Here is a 20,138-nt window from a genome sequence, read left to right as displayed (position 1 = left end):
TTAAATAGTTAGAAAATCTGATTATACCTATAGACTAGCCCAAGCTATTCTTGATGTTTGGCCCAGTTTAAAACAAAAATAACCTGACTACACTCTCCTACCCACCCGCCCCCTACCAATCTGGCAGCACCTCCATTCCCTGGTAGATTCAGAACCTTTTCTTATTTCTAACCAAAAGCTTTTCTAGGGTAGTTCCTCCCAAAGCAGCAGTTGTTAATCCTATTTTATAAAATTCTAGTTTGGGTTTTTCCTAGCATTTCTTGCTCTTAGATTATAATAAGTGAACTCCTCCTCCTTGCTGTACTTGTTGGTTATAACTTATGAATGTTGGTAAAAACTCAACATTTGGAGGCTGGAGGAGGGATAGCAAGGTCAAATGCCTGCTATGCAAACACAAAGACATGAGTTTGGAACCCCAGAACCACCACAAAAATCCAGGCCTGGTGCTGCCTGTCTGTACTCCCACTCTGGGAGCATAGAGCCAGGGTGTTGCTGACTGCCATCCTCACTGAATTGGTGAGCTCCACCTTCAGTGAGAGATCTTGCCTCATTATAAGGCATGGAGTGAAGAAGACACTTTGCATCAACATGCATACATACATGGACATGCACACAAATGCACACACACACAGAGAAAAGTAACACGTTGGCAATCATGGAGGTGGTGGTTGGGTGTCCAGTTGGAAAAGCCTTGTCAGGGTGGGTGGATGGAGTTAGGAAAACCCTCACCATGAGTGGTAGTTTGACTGTCATTGGCCCCTATAATCTCACAGGGAGTGGCACTATTAGGAGGTGTACCTTTGTTGGATTGGGCATGGCCTATCTGGGGGAAGTGTGTCATTATGGGGGTGGGCTTTGAGGTTTCCTATGCTCAGGATACCGTCCAGTGAGTCAGTCGACTTCCTGTTGCCTACAAACCAAGATATAGTCAGCACCATGTCTGCCTGCATGCTGCCATGCTCCCCACCATGATGATAATCGATTAAACCTCTGAAACTGTAAGCCAGCCCCAGTTAAATGTTTTCTTTATAAGAGTTGCAGTGGTCCCATGAGCTCAGGTCAGCTGTCTCTGTGGGTTCTGCATGGGACCAACCTAGGCCCTCTGCATGTGTGTCACAGTTGTGTAGCTTGGTCTGTTTGTAAGGCTCCTAGCAGTGAGATCAGGATCTGTCCCTGGCACTTAGCTGGCTTTTGGGAACCCGTTCCCCATGCTGGATTACTCTGCCCAGCCTTGATGCAGGGGGAGGAGCTGGAACCTACCTCAACTTGATGTTCCATGCTTTGTTCAAGTCCATGGGAGGCCTGCCTCTTTCTGAATGGAGGCAAGGAGGAGTGGATGGGGATGGGGGGAGGGTAGATGGGAGTCGGGGGCAGGGGAGGGTAGATGGGAGTTGGGAGTGGGGGAGGAAGGAAATGAGAGGAGAGGAAGGAGGGTAAACTGTGGTTGGTATGTAAAATAAATGAAAAAATATTAATGAAATAAAAAAGAGTTGCAGTGGTCATGGTGTGTCTTCACAGCAATAGAAACTCTGACTAAGACACCACATCCTTGCCCATCATGTGTGTTAACTGCTCTGTCAGCAGCATCCTTCTGAGACACCCAAGGATAGCCAAAACCATTCTCTGGCTCCACTGTGATCTATCTTCAGTGAAAGTTTTCTCCTTTAAATAACTTGTTATCATTTAAAAGTGGCCATTGTGAGCCGGGCGGTGGTGGCGCACGCCTTTAATCCCAGCACTCGGGAGGCAGAGGCAGGCGGATCTCTGTGAGTTCGAGGCCAGCCTGGGCTACCAAGTGAGTCCCAGGAAAGGCGCAAAGCTACACAGAGAAACCCTGTCTCGGAAAAACCAAAAAAAAAAAAAAAAAAAAAAAAAAAAAAAAAAAAAAGTGGCCATTGTGCCAGGAACTGAGGTGAATGAGCTCACATTTGTTAGTTCATTTAACTCTGCTAAGACTATGTGTACTGCCATATAGAGACTGAAGAGAAGAGGCTGGGTCGAAGTTACCAAGCAAAGGTCACCAGTCTGCTGACCCTTCCTGGATGTCCTGCAGATTTTCTGGAAGGGTGGTGCTCAAACCATCTTTGCCTCTCTCTTTTTTTTGGGGGGGGGTACTTTTTTATTTTTGAGATTATAATTACAACATTTCTCCCTTCTCTTCCCTCACTCTAAACCATCCTATGTACCTTCCCCTGCTGCCTTCAGATTCATGGCTTCTTTTTTAATTAATCGTTATTATATGAATATATGTATATATTATATATATATTTCCCCCTAAATATAACCTTTTCAAATCCATATGCTGCTACTTGTGTTTTCCTGGCCTGCTGTCTTAGTTAGGGTCACTATTGCTGTGATGGAACACCATGACCAAATCAACTTTGGGAAAGGGCAGGAACCTGGGGGCAGGAGCTGATGCAGAGGCCATGGAGGAGTTACTGCTTCCTGGCTTGCGCATCATGGCTTGCTCAGCCTGTTTTCTTATAAAACCCAGGACCACCAGCTCAGGGATGGTCCCACATCAATCACTAATTAAGAAAATGCCTTACAGGCTTGCTTACAGCCTGACCTTACAGAGTTATTTTCTCAGTTGAGGCTTCCTCCTCTCTAGTGACTCTAGCTTATGTGAAGTCGACGTGAGTTAGCCAGCACACCTGCTAAGACCATTTGTTACAGCAGCAGCTTAAAGTATGTGATCTTCATCAAACTTTCTTATAAAATACATGTGTCCTCCAAGGCAGAGGAAGGGGCGGAGTTGCAGCAGACAGTGTCTCCCTGGAGACAGACAGAGCTTGCCTGCAAGCAGGCAGTTTGAACAGGGCTCTAGCCTTCCAGCCTCTTTCCTGTGGTTCTTCCCAGGTCTCTCAGAGTATTCAATGTTCTCATCAACAACATGGCCAACTCCTGTGAACACTTGGTTCCTGTGTGATGGTGTGAGAGCCATCTCATGACCCCCAGTCACTTATCAGCTCATGTGCTTTTCCTGACTCCACGTGGGCCAGCTAACTAGGGCATTCTTTGTAGTACATGTTTTGGTCTTTCACTACTGGGGTGCAGAAATCCGTGCCCTCTGGGCATATCCTTGTAGAAATGAGTGTTCTGTTAGCAGTGTTGGTTTGGGAAGGCATCCTTTCCTTGCCGTCTGTCACATACAGAGGGCCCACTTAGGACCCGGAGAGGACCAGGGACCTGTTTGCCTCTTGGGTAAAGCTGCCAGAGTGCCCTTTGTTTTAACATGTGACAGTCCCGGTTGGATGGTTGAAAAGGACCTTCTTAGATTTTCAAACTTAAGAGGAAAGCTAATATATAACTTGGTTGTTGAAATTGTAACCAAGTTCTCCTAAATTCTAAGACTTTAGCAGTGAGTACCAAAGTCCGGTGTATGTCTCACTCTGTACGTATGTAGCTAATCAGTGCACACTGTTTCTTTATGTATATAGACATTTTACTAACACCCTTGCAACAGGATACAACATTCACAACTGCATTTGTTTATGTGCGCGTATGCGACACATGTTGTGCACACGCCACATCGTGTGAGGACTATGGCTTCTTTCCTGTAGACCAGAAGTGTCCAGCCTTTCTGCTTCTCTAGCTGTCTGGGCTTTCCGACGGACAGCCAATCAGTCATGGCAAGAGAAGCCATCCACAGAATTCTGCAGTGCCAAAGGCTAGCCCGGGGCACTTCCAGCTGCTTTCGAAGAATCCTTGGAGGGGCCGCACGCCTCTAGCAGGACGGTGCCAAACGCAGCAGCCGCTAACTTTTTGGGAAGCGCACATCTGCGGGTTCCCTGGTGGACTAGCGCAGCTGGAAGGGCCACCTTCTATCCTCGGGGTGCGAAGATCCGGGTCTGCTCCAGGCCGGGCTTTGCAAACCTTCATCTGCAGAAGGGGTTTAAAAAAAAAAAAAAAGCCAAGTAGTAGCAGCAGCAGCAGCGGAGTAGCAGGCAGTTGCGGGCCGCACGGAGGACACGTGACTCAGGGCGGGGCCTCGTGCGGCGCCAGCCAGTGGCGGGGCTCGGGGGTGGGGCCTGGGCGCGCAGCTCCCGCGGGCCCGGCTCGCTCTGCGGGAATGTGGGCTGGAGTGGTCCCGCTGCGGGGCCGAGGTGCAGCAAGCCACAGGGTCGATCCGTAGCGCCATGGCCTGCATCCTCAAGGTAACCGCTCGGCTGCGGGCCGCATGCGAGCTCCGCCCGCCGGGTGCGCAGAGGCGTGGAGCCCGCCGCGGTCCCGCCGCATCCTTAGCCCGCTCGTCTCTTCCTGGCGTCGGCTTCCTTTTTGTTCCTTTGGCCAAGGCATCGGGGTGGGAGACTATGCAACGTGCATTGGGCACAGCCTCCTTGCCTACACTGCTGCTGGCGGGCGCCCGCCTGGAAGGAGCTGGGCAGGGAGCGCGCGGCGGTGTGCCGAAGGATGGGGATGGCAAGCGGAGCAGGGTGCTCCGAGCCTTGGGTCAGGGCAGCCCGCGGCCTGTGGGGGGCCACGGGCTGAAAAGGAGTGGCCCGGCATGGGTGAGGGGCACTGTGTTTGGGAAGAGGAGGAGGTGCGGAGAGCTCGCAGCCTTTGGTCCTGGAAACACAAAAACTTCTGGGTCCACAGGTAGCCCTGTAGGAATGAGTTTTCTGGGGAGCTAGCTCTGGGTGACAGTGACTACAGTTGGAAAAGTTCATCGGATGGAAATATGTGGAACCTTGAACCTCCTGTGCTCTCATGTGAACTCATACTTAGGCTCACGTGTGAACGCGTACTCACAGTCCACCGCTCTTTGGCGGCATTCTTCCACCAAGTCCTGGTTCATTAAGTGTTCTGAGTTAGCCTTAGTTAGCCACAGGGTTGAGGACCTTCCGCGGGAAGACTGTTTCCAACCCACTGGGAAAGTTCACCTCCCACCCCTACCCTGTTCTGTTTTTTCCTTCTGCTGTTCTTCAGCTGCCCAGCCTGATACATGGATCAAAATGTGAGCAGCGTGAAGGTTCCCCATCCCCGAGAACACAAAAGTGTGTGGTTTCCAGACCAGAGAAAGTGCCGTGTGACCAAGGACAACATCCTAGCTCTCTCTCTCTCTCTCTGTGTGTGTGTGTGTGTGTGTGTGTGTGTGTGTGTGTGTGTGCGCGTGCTGTGCCACAACAGAACTTGATGTAACATCTTGGACCACCGCTTTAGTTAGCCCAAATCTCCCAGCATGCCTTCCTGTCATGAAGCAAGAAAATCAAACACTTCCCATGACTTTCCTGAATTTGCTCTTTGTTTTGGAGCACTTTCCAGGACGTGGCCAAAGGTGGCAAAGTCAGGGGGACGTCATCCATTGATACCGCAGCATGAAACTGCAGTGTGCAACTCGAGGCTGTGGGCTCAGCACAGGGTCTGGACGTAGGTCACAGTGCCACCTCTGTTTATTTGCTAAAGGAAATTGAGGAGCCTGACACGTACTGTTGGTCATCTTTCCCCTATAGGTTTCTCCCCCACCTTGTATCATCTATCTTCCTTTGTATGTATGTGTGATTGAACCCAGGGCCTCACACATGCTAAGCACATGTCTGGTCACTGAGATATATCCCCAGACTCCTTGACGCATCTTTAGTGATCATCCAGGGTCACACACAGACCTGATCCAGTTTTGTACTGGTCACTTCCTACACGGAGGGCCTACCTGAAGTGCCTCCTCATTTGTCTTCATTTCCTAACCAGAATGAAGAAGAGCGAAGACGTTCTTCTCAGTTCTGGCTCTGCCTCCTCACCTGTGTAGCCGTGGACAACTACTTACACTTCCCTGAATACTGATTTCCTCAACATGAGATCAAGTAATCACGTGCTGTCATGTTGCTGTGGAGATGACAGAGTAGGATGAGGAGGACTTTGTACCTGCACGTGTGTGACGTCACTTTTCCTGATGTTCAGTCATGGCGAATTAGTTAAGATGTTCTGAACCCTCAGCCTGTTACACAGGATATGGCTTTTACTCTTTCATAAGCCCTGAAGGGCCGGTGTCCTTGTTTGCAACTCCACTTTCTAGGGAAAGAAACCGAGGGTCTTGAGTTAGGGGCAGAGAGCTGCATTCAGACCAGATCTGAAGTGGTACTCACGGTTAAAACTGTTCCCAGGGGTGACACTGGAAGTGTTTCTTACACCAATCAGTCCTTGCCACCTTTCAGCAGCAGAGTGCCTTTTTCTGTGTGTGTGACATTTTGACTCTGCGACATGGTGTGTGGCCTGTAACTGTACTGGGCCACATTCATGGCTACTCTGTGTTGTTAGTAGTCTGCTGGGTGAGGCTGGACCTGCTTGGTCTTAGGTGGTCTCTGAGGGTCCTCTTACCTGTGCTGTGCTGTCTGAAAAGCTATACATGGTGGTGTGGGGAGGGCTGGTTCCACAGGGACTGTGCCAGCTTGGCCTTTTGCGTTTGATTTTGGACTCCCTTCTCCCAAAGCATAGAAAAAAATGGTAGTGTTTATAATAAATTTTTAACAGTGTTGTAGTGAACAGAAAATTATTGTTGTGTTTAATGAATTATTTTCTGCAACATTCTGCACCTATGTGGATGTTGGAAACGGAGCCTGGGCCTGATGGTCAAGCGGGGCAGGTTAATAGGGGGACAGCATGTGTATTTTATTAGATATTCATATTCTTCTGTGTGCATATATGTACGTCTTCTCCTGTGAACGTACGCATGTGTGTAAATATATATATATTATTTGTGTCTTCTGTGTGTGTGTGTGTGTGTGTGTGTGTAAAATGCATACTCAAAGAAGGGGTGCACTGGTTAGTTGGTTTTTCTTTTTTTTTCCTCTTTCAACTTGACACAAGCCAGGGTCATCTGGGAAGAGGAATCGAGATTGAGAAAAAGCCTCCATCAGATTGACCTGTAGGCAACTTTGTGAGTCATTTTCTCAGCTGGCACTAAGGTGGGAGGGATCAGCCCGTGGTGGGTCGTGCACCCCGGGGAAGATGATCTGGGGTTGTACAAGGAAGCAGGCCGAGCGAGCCACAGTGAGCAAGCCAGTGAGCAGCGTGCCCAGTGACCCCTTCCCCAGTTCCTGGCTCCAGCTTCCTGCTTTAGTTCTTACTCTGACTTCTCTCAGGGATGAAATGAAATAAACCTTTTCCTCCTCAGGCTGCTTTTGGTCATGGTGTTTTATCACAGCCATAGAGAGAAAACTCAGATACGGGGATAGGTCTGAGGGTTAATGTCCCATCGTAACAAAGAGTGATATGTTATGGAGATATGGGGAAGAAGAAGAAGAAGAAGCAGGGCTGGGGTGGGCTCTATGCTATGGGTGCCGGCAAACGACACAGGAAAACAGTGAACATGTTTGCTTGGACATACTTATCTTGGTCTTGACCCGCTAATGATAAGAATGTTCTGTTCCTGGTGTAAGGAAGGCACACTTTTCAAATGAGTGCTTTTCAGAAGAGTATTTGAAAGGATGAAATAGGCAGGGTTTCTGAAAAGCAGAACGAAACTTGGAGGGAGTCCGTAACAAGCCCTGTCAGGGCATAGCCAAGGCTGGCTTCCCACCGGCTGCTGGAGTCGAAGGGGATTTCTGGACCTGGGGCTTGTGTTTTAGAAACATTTCTTTTGTGGACAAAGACTTTAAAATAGTATCCCAGAAGATGGTGTCATCCTTTCTACCTATGAGAACCCCAAAGGAGAGTGGGGCTTGTGCTCTCATGGCTGACCATACAACAGGAACAGGAGTCTCTGAGAGGTAAGGCTGGTAGGTGGCAGCTGACGTTGACCTTTTCGGGACACTGGGCTGTCCTGTGGAAGCACTGTGCGCCGAGGGCCCATCTGTCCCTGAGTAGGACCCACTCTCACAGAACTGGGATCCTAAGAGTCATTTACACTGTGGAATACGTGCCCGTCCCTCACTGCAAGGACACTGACACGTGGGGTTTAATCATGCCTCTACCTTTTACCGACTGAACCACAGAAAGCTGTTTTTGTTTTTGTTTTTTTTAATTTTTAATTTACAGTACTGCCCCAGTTTCCAAAATGGGGGTGACCCTGCATCCCTCAAAGGGCCATTGTAGGGAAAGTGAGAATATCTATATACTGGTTATTCTGCAGGAAATGACAACCTCCGTCCCACTGGGTTCATTTCCTGCTGGCCTTAGGCTGCTCTTCAGTGAGCCCTCAATTCAGCAGCCGCTGCTTTCCCACAGAGTGAAGTCTGCAAGGGCTCCCTACGAATCCCCAGCCTCTGAAGAAAGAGCGTAGAAGGAGTTCATGGGGTGTTTAAGAGTCTTTGGAATTTACTGGACAAGAAAACTAGTTATTTTGCAGTTAATTTGTAGTTATCAGTGAAGCTAAACTTTACATTCATACTAGCCATTTATCTTCCTGTCTGAGCTATTTTTTCCTTCTGCAGTGATTTGTCCTTATAAATATATCCAGTTGATCAACTGCATCCCTGTGCCGCAGTTACCAACTTAGTATGTTCTCATTAAGTCTTCCGTGTCCCGCCCCGGCTGAATCCCGAGCCGCGCTGCCTCCGTTTTAGTGCAGGAGAAGCTCTGAGTTCTGGCCTTCGCTCTCATTCATTCCAAAGCCTAGCCTTTGGTCTGCCTTTGAGTGGTTTTCCTTTTTCTTCATTGTTCTACAGAGTGGAGCTAAGGTGTGGTGCCCATCAAACCCTTTGGGGCTTTGGATGCTTATCTTGGCTCTCTGAACCCTGGGGTGATAATTGGGCTTAGCATGACCTGCAGGTTCCTTTAGAATCTGGTTCCTGTCTCCATAGCTTGTCCCTCTCCTGTCCATTCACTCCTGGTCTCCACACTTGTCTGCACGAACCTCACTCTGGGCAGTGTGGGGATTATTAGTGTATTGAGCTTTGGGTTCAGTCCAGCTGTGAGACCGAAGCCTCAGTGTCCTGATCTCTGAAGTGGGTATGAAGAAAGTGGCCACAAAGACAGGAAAAGTGACTTTTTAATGAAACAGGAAGGTAGCATCTATAAATCCTTGTGGCCGCAGCTGTTAGCTGTGGTTTTCATGCTCTTTCTCTGTAGCAAATCCTTTGTCTGACCTCCCTACCTACAAGAGTTATGCTTCTCAGTCAGCATGCTCTCGGGGTGACATCTGGGAGAGGTATCCTCTAGGTTCCTGTGGCGGCTTGAGCGCCTGTTTGCGTAGCTGCAGGGTCATCCTACCCTGTCATCAGCTGATTGATCTCAGGGGGCAGGATGGGGCCTCCAGGGGGCTAGCAGCCAGCCAGGACTCACCCAGCATCTTTAGAGGACCATGACTTCCAGTCTCTGAGGATCACGTGCTGTCAGGGATGTAAATGGTAAACTACTGACCAAAGTGTGCAGCGTACTTTGAAAGGTAAACCTGTGGGGTGCTGGGGAGTCAGCTGAGAGGAGACCTTGTCCTACTCAACTTGGCATGCCTGAGAACTGACCTGGTTTTCGCTAAGTGATCTCTAAATGCCTGGTGGACACATAAAATGGTGTCACTGGATTTGTTTGAGACTCAGATTATAGACATGAGCATAATGTGCCAGAAGGCAGCTTGCTGTGACATGGACTTGTGGCCTGGTGGACAGCGAACGGCAGTCTGTCACTCACCTGGCTTCTCAGATGTTGTCAGCGTCTTTCTTACTGTCCTGTGACTCTTGATAGAAAATTCAGGGTGACTTGAAGTCTGGGGCTGGAAGGGGAGAACAGGAGTGCAGGGAAGAAAGCCCAGGGTCCGTAGGAGCTACCCAGCTTTGTCAGGATCGTTTACGCTCATTTTAATTAGCAGAAACAAGGGAGAAAAAAAAAGTCAGAACAAGTAACAGACCAAACCCTCCAAACCAAACACCTAGGCTGAGAGATGGTGTGGTTCTCAAATGAAGTTTCGGGCCTCTGCAAAGTGAGGTTGCACTGAGCTTGGGTGTTACAGAGGTGACAAAGCACCAGGTATGAGGAGCCCGAGGAAACCCCACTGTGTAAGCAAGAGAGGCACTTTGTCTACTCCATTTGTGATGGCACTTCTGACCACTACCCAGGGGCTGCCTGACTGGGGGGATGGTTTTGCTGTGGGTGTTGGTATGCTGTGGGGGATGAGTGTGCTCTGGGTGTGAGTGTGCTCTAGGTGTGAGCATGCTCTGGGTGTGAGTGTGCCCTGGGTGTGAGGGTGTTCTGAAGGCGAGCATGCTCTGGGGCATGGGAGTGCTCTGGGTGTGAGTGTGCCCTGGGTGTGAGCATGCTCTGGGTGTGAGTGTGCCCTGGGTGTGAGGGTATTCTGAAGGCAACCATGCTCTGGGGTATGGGAGTGCTCTGGGTGTGAGTGTGCCCTGGGTGTGAGGGTGCCCTGGGTGTGAGTGTGCCCTGGGTGTGAGGGTGTTCTGAAGGCGACCATGCTCTGGGGTATGGGAGTGCTCTAGGTGTGAGTGTGCCCTGGGTGTGAGCATGTTCTGGGTGTGAGTGTGCCCTGGGTGTGAGGGTGTTCTGAAGGCGACCATGCTCTGGGGTATGGGAGTGCTCTGGGTGTGAGTGGCGGGTGTAGGCCGTACTCTTTGGATTGGTGATGACAATAGTGGTTGCCAATTATTGAACAGCTGAGTTGCTTGGCTGGCGCTTAAGCTAAGAACACTGTAACAAATAGTCACCACAGTCCAGGAAAGCTAAGTAGCTTGTCCTGGGTCCCCAGCGTGGCAGAGTGAAGTTGACCCCTGGCCTGTGTGGCTGTCAGAAGTCCCTATGACCTTTATTGGCAATAAAGAGAATGGCCTTATTCGCCATCTTCTGTCCCAGGTCACTTGGTGTGGAGGACTTTGCACGTGTCTGTATTCGGGTCTTCCTCAACGTTTCCTTTGTGATTTTGGAGCCAGAGGAGGGGGAGGGGCGGAGACTGGGGAGACAGAGGAGGCTGTAATTCTGTGTCTGAGAGTGAACAGCTTCTTGATTTACCCTACTTCAACCAAAGTTCAGCCGCATATGCTAGCAATTTGAGGGGAAGGGGGAGGGGCTGGTGGGAGACAGGAAGGGGGTGAGAGGGTGAGGGATGTGACTGAGGGAGGGAGCAGGGGTGAGAGAGAGGGGTGGTATAGAATTAGAGTAACTCAGGGCTCCCCCAGGGCTCTGGGAAGAGGCCCCAGAGGCTCACAAACTGTATGATCCTCAGGCTCTGTCACTCCATTCTGCCTGAGGTCATGCTGGAAAACCAACAGAGAATTGTGCATTCTCTGCAGCTCTCAGGGTGCCGTGGAAGTGGGGAGCAGAGCTGCCGGCCCCACCCACTGTCACTAAATGCTGATAGCATGTTTCCGGGGCCTGTGCTTTTTTTTTTTTTTTTTTTTTTTTTGTGGGAGGGGTTTAGATCTGAGGGTAGCCAAAGCCACTGTTTGAAAGTTACTAAATCTCCCCAGAAGGAAAATCTCTAGCTGTTGGTGAACATTAAGGCTGGCTGGACCTGAGGGTGGATGGACCTGCATAATTCTTTTGTGTTTCCTGCTTTAGGTAAAGTGCAGAGAGGCCTTTCTCTAAGTGGAAAGAGTAGATTTACAAATGCTACCCAAATAGGCCCAAGAGGCCCATTACTCAGGTTGTGGATAACCCAGCTGTTAATCGCCGGCCATTCCGATGTACACCCTTTATGCACGTTACTGCCAATTAGTGCCTCAGTGAGCCAGGGGAGGAAGGAGGGCTGAGTCTCGGGGGTTAGTTACAATCCTTGGTAGCAGCTCATCCTAGGGTCAGTGGGAAGAGGGGACGTCAGGTCAGGAGGGTCAGGGTGCTTTCACTGTTGCTGCCCGGCCCCCGAGTAAACAGGTCGTTGTGATTTTGAGCAGAGTGAAAGTGTCTACGTTGAAAACCTTGGCCTAGGACCGCAAGAGACTTGAATAAATAGCAGCCTCTGGGTAGGTGACATTCTTTAAGATCTCCAGCCACCATTTTATTTCCTGTAAGATGTGGAGGGTAGGTCTACAACATCTGGTCTTTGAGAAAGCTGGGGGGAGGGAAACCCCAAAAAAAGCTGCTGGAGAGAGGGCAGAAAAGAGGCATCTTATTCCTGGAGTGTTTACAGTGCGGTGTAAAAGCCATGTATGCACCCAGTAAATACAGTCTGCACTCACTCACCCACTGTTTTGTGACAAGATTTCCTGGGGTGTGTGTGTGTGTGTGTGTGTGTGTGTGTGTGGAATCAACACACACACACATCTACTCACTTCAGATAAGGACCCCACGACAGACCAAAGTATGGATGCCACCGAAGTCCAGCTTGGTGAACCATGAGGTTTATTGGGGTTACTCACAGGAACATGGGTGAGGGGTTACTTACAGGAGTAGAAATGACACAAGGGCAGCCACATCACCAAGGTCCAGCCCAGCATGGGTGACAGCTCACAAAGTTGGGAACCTGGAGCTCACTGCACAGCCTGCAGGCAGCTCAGCAGGTTGGAGAGAGTCCTTCCTCGTGGCTCAATTGACCAGACATCTTCCTGGCAGACTGCTTGGCTGGTCTGAAGAGCCTCTCAGCAGTCATCATTGTTTACTCTTGGGAAGGAGGGGCGTAGTGATTCTGGTTAGTTTCAGGGACTTCCTGAAGCTATTTTGAGTTGCTGACTTCCTGTCTTAATACTTTGTCTTAAGGAGGTTGCTTCCCTGGGATGGGATGTTTCGTTCCTGGAGGACACTACTTTATAATACCCTTTCTCCTACCCAGATTTTAGTCTGCTCAGCTTGGAAACTGTTGCGTTTCAAATCTTTTCTGGAATAGACTTATTTTAATTTTAAAGGCTGTTTTATGTCTTAGTGAAGATTGTCTTTGGTCTGTTTCAAAAACTGTGTTTGAGCCTTGCCACGAGAAGGTTAGGATCGCAGGGGAAATGGAAATGAAGTGTGAGCTGGGGATGAGGACCCAGGACTGAAATCTGGTCCGGCAGTCACTGTAGATTTAAGAACTGGAACACACAAATGGCCGTTTCGGAGGCTGCCCCTCTTTGGGGGACAGGCCGGGTTTGAGATTGTGCCAAGCAGGGCAGTGAGTGTCAGGCACTCAGGTGCCTCTGTGGAGTGTGGTGACAGGCAGAGCGTGGGCTGTAGTTGCAGCTCTCCTGCCTCTGCCCCGCTGCAGTGTGGTGGCTGGGAACAGCCCCGTGCCCTTGCGCAGCTCTGTCAGGAACCACGCAGCCAACAGGTCCTTCCCTTCTCCCTGCCCCTCTCTCCTCCCCGCCGTCCCCCACACCTTTGTCTCTTCCCTCTGTCTCCCCACACACTCTTATTTTCTTTCACTGTGTAGCCTCAAGGCAGTGATCCTCCTGCCTCTGCCTCTGAATGCTGAGAGTACAAGCCATGCCACGTACACATTTCTGAAGAGACATATTAAAAGTAAAAAATGACACAGAAATTTATGCAATATATTTTATTTAACCCAAATTATCAGAAACGTCTTATGACCAGTATATAATAGTGAAATATATATGTACCTTTTTCATATTCCAAATTCAGTGTATATTTTTCAATAACAGTATGCCTCCATTTAGGTGCTAAATTTTTCTTTGATATTTTTTGATCAATATTTAATGGTTTAAAGAAGCAGATTCATTTATTTTTCAATAACTAAATGGAGCACCTCATTTTTGATTATACATTGATTAAAATGAAATTGAATAAACAATGTAGTTTCTTAGTTGTACCGGCTAGGGTTCAATGCCCAAAAGCCACATGTGGTTACCAACTATTCATTTTTCCAACACAGTCCCCTTCGGGCAGGGCTGCAGAGCTTAGACATCGAGTAGTGTAAGGGACTATGAAAAGATGCCCCTCGGATTGGAACTAGAGGCCACAGCTCATATGATGGCGACATTCTCAGAAAGTAAAGGAAAGCAGACTAGAGGCAGATCATGAATGCCTGACCTAGGGACACATGTGAACCTTTGTGCGGCCCTTGAAACCTCATCTGGGTTTCTCTATGTCCTGATCCAAATCTCTCCCAGATGTTGTGCAGCTGTGAATTCTCCCCAGGGGCTGCTGCTCTGTGGGTTGTGGGAGCTAGCTGTTTGGTCTCAGTGTGGTGTGAGCTCCTGCGGGCTCTGAGGTCAGAGGCAGACGTTATATACTTTGTTTCACTGCTGCGGGAGGCTGATGCACATATGGGAACAATTTGGATACACAGAATAAACTGTGTCTTCTTTGGAAGTTCCTTTGTGTGTTTGTGTGCACACACATTCAGCTCCACTCAGAGATGGTATGTAGAGCACATTTGTTCCTATGAGTGTGGCTGTTTCGTGTCCACCTTTGCAGAGTCTTCCTGCCCCACATTGGCTTCTCTCAGGTTACAGAATGAGAAGTTGTTCGTGAGTGCGCATGTCGTAAGGACGGTCCCTGCTGTTTGCTGAATCTCATCTAGTGCCAGTGTCAGGAGGCCTTCCAGATCCTCCCAGATGCTTATCTTACAGCAGACCATCGGAGTGGGTGGTGTTTGCTCCCATCAGACAGGTCAGGAGGCTGTAACTCAGGCAGCTCACCTTCACTAATGTGAGCCTGCCAGGGCAGGGCCAGTAGGTCCTGAGATCCTGAAGAATGACTTCTGCATTTTTAAGGGGTTTAAAAAATCAAAAGAGGAATAAGATTTCATGACACCAAAAATTATGTGATATTCCTATACGGTGTCCTGAATTAGTTTTATTAGAACATTATTAGAACACTGCTACATTTCTGTGTATTGGTGTCCTGTCTGCCACATGTCAGTGGCAGAGTTGAGCCGAGTGGGGGCGGTATCACTCACAACACCAAAGACCCCGCCGATCTGGTTACAGATAAACTTTGCCAGCTCTGTTCTGAACTGGTTTCCCTTTTAGCACTGTAACCCAAGGCAAGGGCTTGTGGTTCTCCTCATTAGTTCAGCCCCCGCATGGTAAGTGTTGGGGACATTCACTGAACAAGTGTTAGATCAGCCCTTACACCATACATATTGGGGACATTTCACTGCACAAGAGCCAAGCACTCCAGAGGGAGGGGGGCTGAAGCTTAGCAAGGAAGTAACTCTTGGGATTTGTGTACAGGGGCTGGAACTAATGACAAAGGAGTGTTCCTGAGATCTGTAGACTGCCGTGCATTCCTGTCTAATGGGTCCCCTAAAGGGCTCAGACACTAAACGTGGTGAGGACCAACCCAGAATTTCTCCATCTGTCTGTCTGTGTGGAAGAGCCTGAAAACGTATATGTCTGGTGAGCCTAAGGTGTACTGATGTTGTCCATCTCTGGTGGGTTTCTGGGGGTACTGATGTTCATTCCTGGTGAGCTACTGAGGAACTGATGTTCATCTGTGGTGAGCTCCTGGGGTACTGATGTTGTCCGTCTCTGGCTAGCTCTTGGGGTGCTGATGTCCATCTCTGGTGAGCTCCTGGGGTGCTGATGTTGTCCATCTCTGGCTAGCTCCTGGAGTTTGATGTTGTCCATCTCTGGCTAGCTCCTGGAGTTTGATGTTGTCCATCTCTGGTGAGCTCCTGGGGTGTTGATGATGTCCATCTCTGGTGAGCTCTTGGGGTGCTGATGTTGTCCATCTCTGAGGAGCTCCTGGAGTTTGATGTTGTCCATCTCTGGTGAGCTCCTGGGGTGCTGATGTTGTCCATCTCTGGTGAGCTCCTGGGGTGCTGATGTTGTCCATCTCTGAGGAGCTCCTGGAGTTTGATGTTGTCCACTGTACTTTGTGAAGCCTTGCCTTGCTACATCCAGCTCAAGCCAATAAGAGCTGCAAACCAGGGATTTGAATCCACAAATCCTCGAGAGGAAATTGATGAGACATTTACATCTGTTTAGCAATTTAAGTCCAACTTGTTCTAAATGTTTTAGACATTGCCTTGTTTGATTTTCCCCTGCCAAGGTCTCTGATGCTGTGGAGCTCTGGTCACATGCATGTTGAAACCCTGTGCTTGTGGAGCTGGGACAGAAATCCACCTTTCTCTGGTGCCGTTCCTCACTCACCCTTCTCAGGAAAACCAGTCTATGGTGACTATAAACCATGGGATTTCATTTCTGCTGTTTGTCGACTCCCTTCTTATCCCCCCCCCCTTCCTCTTGTTTACTAGCTTCCATAGTGAGATGTGCTGGCTCTGGTGATAAAAGTTGGTGTTCTGCCGGAGTTTGCTGTTGTAATTATGACCCAGTCAGTTTCATGTTTAAAAAGTCATTATCTAGGGATTAGGAATAGGGAGAGCGAGGACTGGGGAGAAGTGATAACTTTGAACTTTCCAAGTTGGCTATTCGCAGCCTCATTTGAGATTTTTAATAAGTAACAGAAAGCCTTGGAAACCACTGTGCTGGTCTCTCAGGCTTTTCTTGGTGTAGAGCAAGAACGGCTCTCCAGACTTTCCATGCACTGTCTCCTGACTCCTGGGCCTTCTGTTTTGTGGCTCATTTTTCTCCTGAGCCCCATTACATCTCTGGCCTCTGTGCCCAGGTGTGTAGGGGTCATTAGCTAAAGGTTGAAGGGAGCATTGTCTCCACCCTAGGGCAGAGAAGCTTGTAGAACTCCATTAACAGGGAGACAAAACAGTCTTGCAAAGTCCAAAGGTCTCATTTGAGGCTATCTGGGGAATGTGAGTCATTCTCACGCCCCAGATGATTGGTGTGCGTGACCGCCAGATGTCACCTCTCAGAACTGTCCCATGTAGGTGGCTGACCTGGCTCTTTCCTCACTGACCTTCTCAGGCCTGCAGCCTCCCTTGAGGTAGAGTCCTGAAGTGTGATCGCTGTACTGCTTCTCCTTACAGTCTCTCAGCTGTGGTGAAGAACTTCCCTCCCTGGTCTGTGGTTTATGTGGCTTCAAGTGGTTCTTTGCTGGCTTAATGCCAGTTTAATTCTGCCAAGCTGCTTAGCCTCAGCGGCCCGGTTGCTGGTCTGATCTGAGCCAAGATTTCGGCATGTGATGTCTACATGTGATGTCTGCATGTGATGTCTGCATGTGATGCCTAACATGTCATGTCGGCATGTGATGTCTACATGTGATGTCTAACATGTGATGTCTGCATGTGATGTCTAACATGTGATGTCTGCATGTGATATCTAACATGTGATGTCTACATGTGATGCCTAACATGTGATGTCTAACATGTGATGTCTACATGTGATGTCTAACATGTGATGTTTACATGTGATGTCTACATGTGATGTCTGCATGTGATGTCTGCATGTGATGCCTAACATGTCATGTCGGCATGTGATGTCTAACATGTGATGTCTACATGTGATGTCTAACATGTGATGTCTGCATGTGATGTCTAACATGTGATGTCTGCATGTGATATCTAACATGTGATGTCTACATGTGATGCCTAACATGTGATGTCTAACATGTGATGTTTACATGTGATGTCTACATGTGATGTCTGCATGTGATGTCTGCATGTGATGCCTAACATGTCATGTCGGCATGTGATGTCTAACATGTGATGTCTACATGTGATGTCTAACATGTGATGTCTGCATGTGATGTCTAACATGTGATGTCTACATGTGATGCCTAACATGTGATGTCTGCATGTGATGCCTAACATGTGATGTCTACATGTGATGTCTAACATGTGATGTTTACATGTGATGTCTAACATGTGATGTCTACATGTGATGTCTGCATGTGATGTCTACATGTGATGTCTGCATGTGATGTCTACATGTGATGTCTAACATGTGATGTCTACATGTGATGTCTAACATGTGATGTCTACTTGTGATGTCTACATGTGATGTCTACATGTGATGCCTAACATGTGATGTCTGCATGTGATGCCTAACATGTGATGTCTGCATGTGATGTCTGCATGTGATGCCTAACATGTGATGTCTGCATGTGATGCCTAACATATGATGTCAGCATGTGATGTCTGCATGTGATGTCTAACATGTGATGTCTACATGTGATGTCTGCATGTGATGTCTAACATGTGATGTCGGCATGTGATGTCTAACATGATTTCTACATGTGATGTCTACATGTGATGTGTAACATTTTAATGATTTGAAGTTTGCTTTTTTCTCTTCCATTTTTGACCAAGGGCATTAAAACCGTTATTAAAAGAAAGAGCCTGCATTTTGTATGCTAAACTAAAAACTTAATTTAAGAAAGAAATGGGCCGGGCGTTGGTGGCACACGCCTTTAATCCCAGCACTCGGGAGGCAGAGCCAGGCGGATCTCTGTGAGTTCGAGGCCAGCCTGGGCTACCAAGTGAGTTCCAGGAAAGGCGCAAAGCTACACAGAGAAACCCTATCTCGAAAAAAAAAAAAAAAAAAAAAAAAGAAAGAAATGGTATCCGAAGGCTACCACTTCAGGTTCCTCTATTAGAGTTAACAATTGAGATTCACTGTATGTCATTCCATTTGTGTGTGTGTGTGTGTGTGTGTGTGTGTGTGTGTGTGTGTGTGTGTGTATATACGTATGCGTATGCTTGTGCACACGTGGTGTTAAAAGGGTCTGTGTATGACTTTTTTCCCCCACATAGTTTTAGCAAGTAGAGGTGTGTGACAAGAAGATGTACTTTTCATGAACTCAGTCTCCACGTCCTGTGAATGAGAGGAGGAAGGTGGATGGCAGGGGATGGAGGAGCAGCGGAAAGCCTGATTCTGCTCTGAGGGAGTGTGGGGTCTGAAGGAACCCCACTCGAAGCTCTCACTGAGTGCTTGCAGGGCTTGGGCTTTGTGTTCGTGCCTCTCTGGAACTCAGGTGGGCACGGTGATCACGCCCATGTAGACGGAGACAGTGAGGTGGTGGAGAGGTAAGCTCTGTCAAGGTAGTTTGCTAGCGAAGTTGGAGCTAAGATTCGAATCCAAATAGAATGTAATTTTGCTGAGTGGGGATGACAGTACACCTGTCATCTCAGCTCTTGGGAGGCTGAGGCAGGAGGATTTCCGTAAGTTTGAGGCAGCCTGTGTTGCCCAGTGAGTTCTAGGACAATCTGTGTTACATGGAAAGACTTTGTTTAAAAAAAGAGAAATAAAGAAAGAAAAGAAAAGGATAGCTTTAAGGTTACAGAGACAAATCCATTTGTAATTTCCTACAACAAAAATAACTTTAACAGTAAAGTAACGCCAGCAAACACTTTCTGACCAGTCAGAATAGGATAGTTGCCACATCTAAGATATGCATATCATACCCTCTAATGTTCAATTTTAGAAAACAAACTCCACTTTTTTTTTTTTATAACTATCTGTGAGGAAACAAGGCTGAGAGAACACCTGCCTTCTTTGTCCCGAGTCCTTTGCCGGGTGAGTTGAGAACCAAGGGCGCAGTGCTTTTGAAGAGTCAGTGCTAGTGTGTAGTGTGTATGGAAAGGCCCGGCACCATTTTCAGTGCTTAGTTAGCATCGTTGTTATGTTGTTACTGGTGTTCAACGTCTACTTTACAGAAAAGGACATCGGCACAGAGTGGGTAAGATCACGAAACAGTTTGGTAGCAGAGAGATTGGAACACAAGTGTCTGACTCTAGGATCTGAGTCTCACACACACATGCACACCCCTGTCTCTTTTCTGTGTATGTCTGTGTCTCTGTCTGTCTGTCTCTCTTTTTCACCCCCACTCAGAAGGTCTGCCTTCCAGCATCAGCTCTAGCTGCTTCAGAGAAGCTGTGGGCATGGCAGATGTAGCTTGATTTTTAACTTCAGGTAAACTGATTTTACATCCTTTGAAGGATTCTCAAGATGTTTCCGATCAGATCACACTTAGGAAGACGCAGGTCAGGCTGCACCTGGTGTACTTAATTTCCTCACAAAGATGGTCTTTGAGCTTGAGCTGGTCATTATGACTGGGCGGGCTGTGCCGGTGTTTTCCCCCGTCCTCCCCTGTGAGTGCCACGGAATAACCAGGGAGACATTTCAAGAAGTTTGGGTCCTGGCACTCTGTTTAAACCGTTTGGTGGCTTTCCATTCTGCTCTGCCCAAAAGCAGAATTCCTTCCCGAGTTGCACAGGTTCCGTGTTGGACAGCGTTCACGAACGCCTTCCCTGCTCTGTAGACGTTACTCCCCTGCCTTGTGCCTCTGCTTGCCGGTTCCTTGCTGGGTCAAGTCTCCCTCAGGTGCTGCTCCCTGTCTGTCTGTCCGTCTGCCCCAGGTTCTTACAGAAGCCCTTTCTTTCCACCTTTTAAGACCCCGTGGGGATTCCCATCTTTGCTGGTCATGCTAATGAGATACGTGCCTTCCTGACACGCCCTATCACGCCT

The 20,138-nt window shown here is 48.4% G+C and overlaps 1 protein-coding gene across 3 annotated transcripts in view; it reads left to right on the top strand.

Annotated features, from left to right (window-relative positions):
* Window positions 1-4,001: 4,001 nt before the first annotated feature.
* The window catches only part of St6galnac3 (ST6 N-acetylgalactosaminide alpha-2,6-sialyltransferase 3), a 537,327-nt gene continuing 521,190 nt past the window's right edge, over window positions 4,002-20,138 (top strand). For 2 of the 3 annotated variants that reach the window (XM_076575265.1, XM_076575266.1), the window contains exon 1: window positions 4,026-4,157. In XM_076575265.1, coding sequence (XP_076431380.1) covers window positions 4,140-4,157 — 18 coding nt within the window. In that variant the 5' untranslated portion in view covers window positions 4,026-4,139. Of the gene's footprint in view, window positions 4,158-20,138 lie in introns of all 3 variants that reach the window. The other variant, XM_016007874.3, reaches the window with a different exon arrangement.

Source organism: Peromyscus maniculatus, chromosome 6 (genome assembly GCF_049852395.1).
Source record: "Peromyscus maniculatus bairdii isolate BWxNUB_F1_BW_parent chromosome 6, HU_Pman_BW_mat_3.1, whole genome shotgun sequence".
NCBI lineage: Eukaryota > Metazoa > Chordata > Mammalia > Rodentia > Cricetidae > Peromyscus > Peromyscus maniculatus.
Note: the sequence above shows the minus strand (reverse complement) of the source record. Positions and strands in the feature narration are given on the sequence as shown.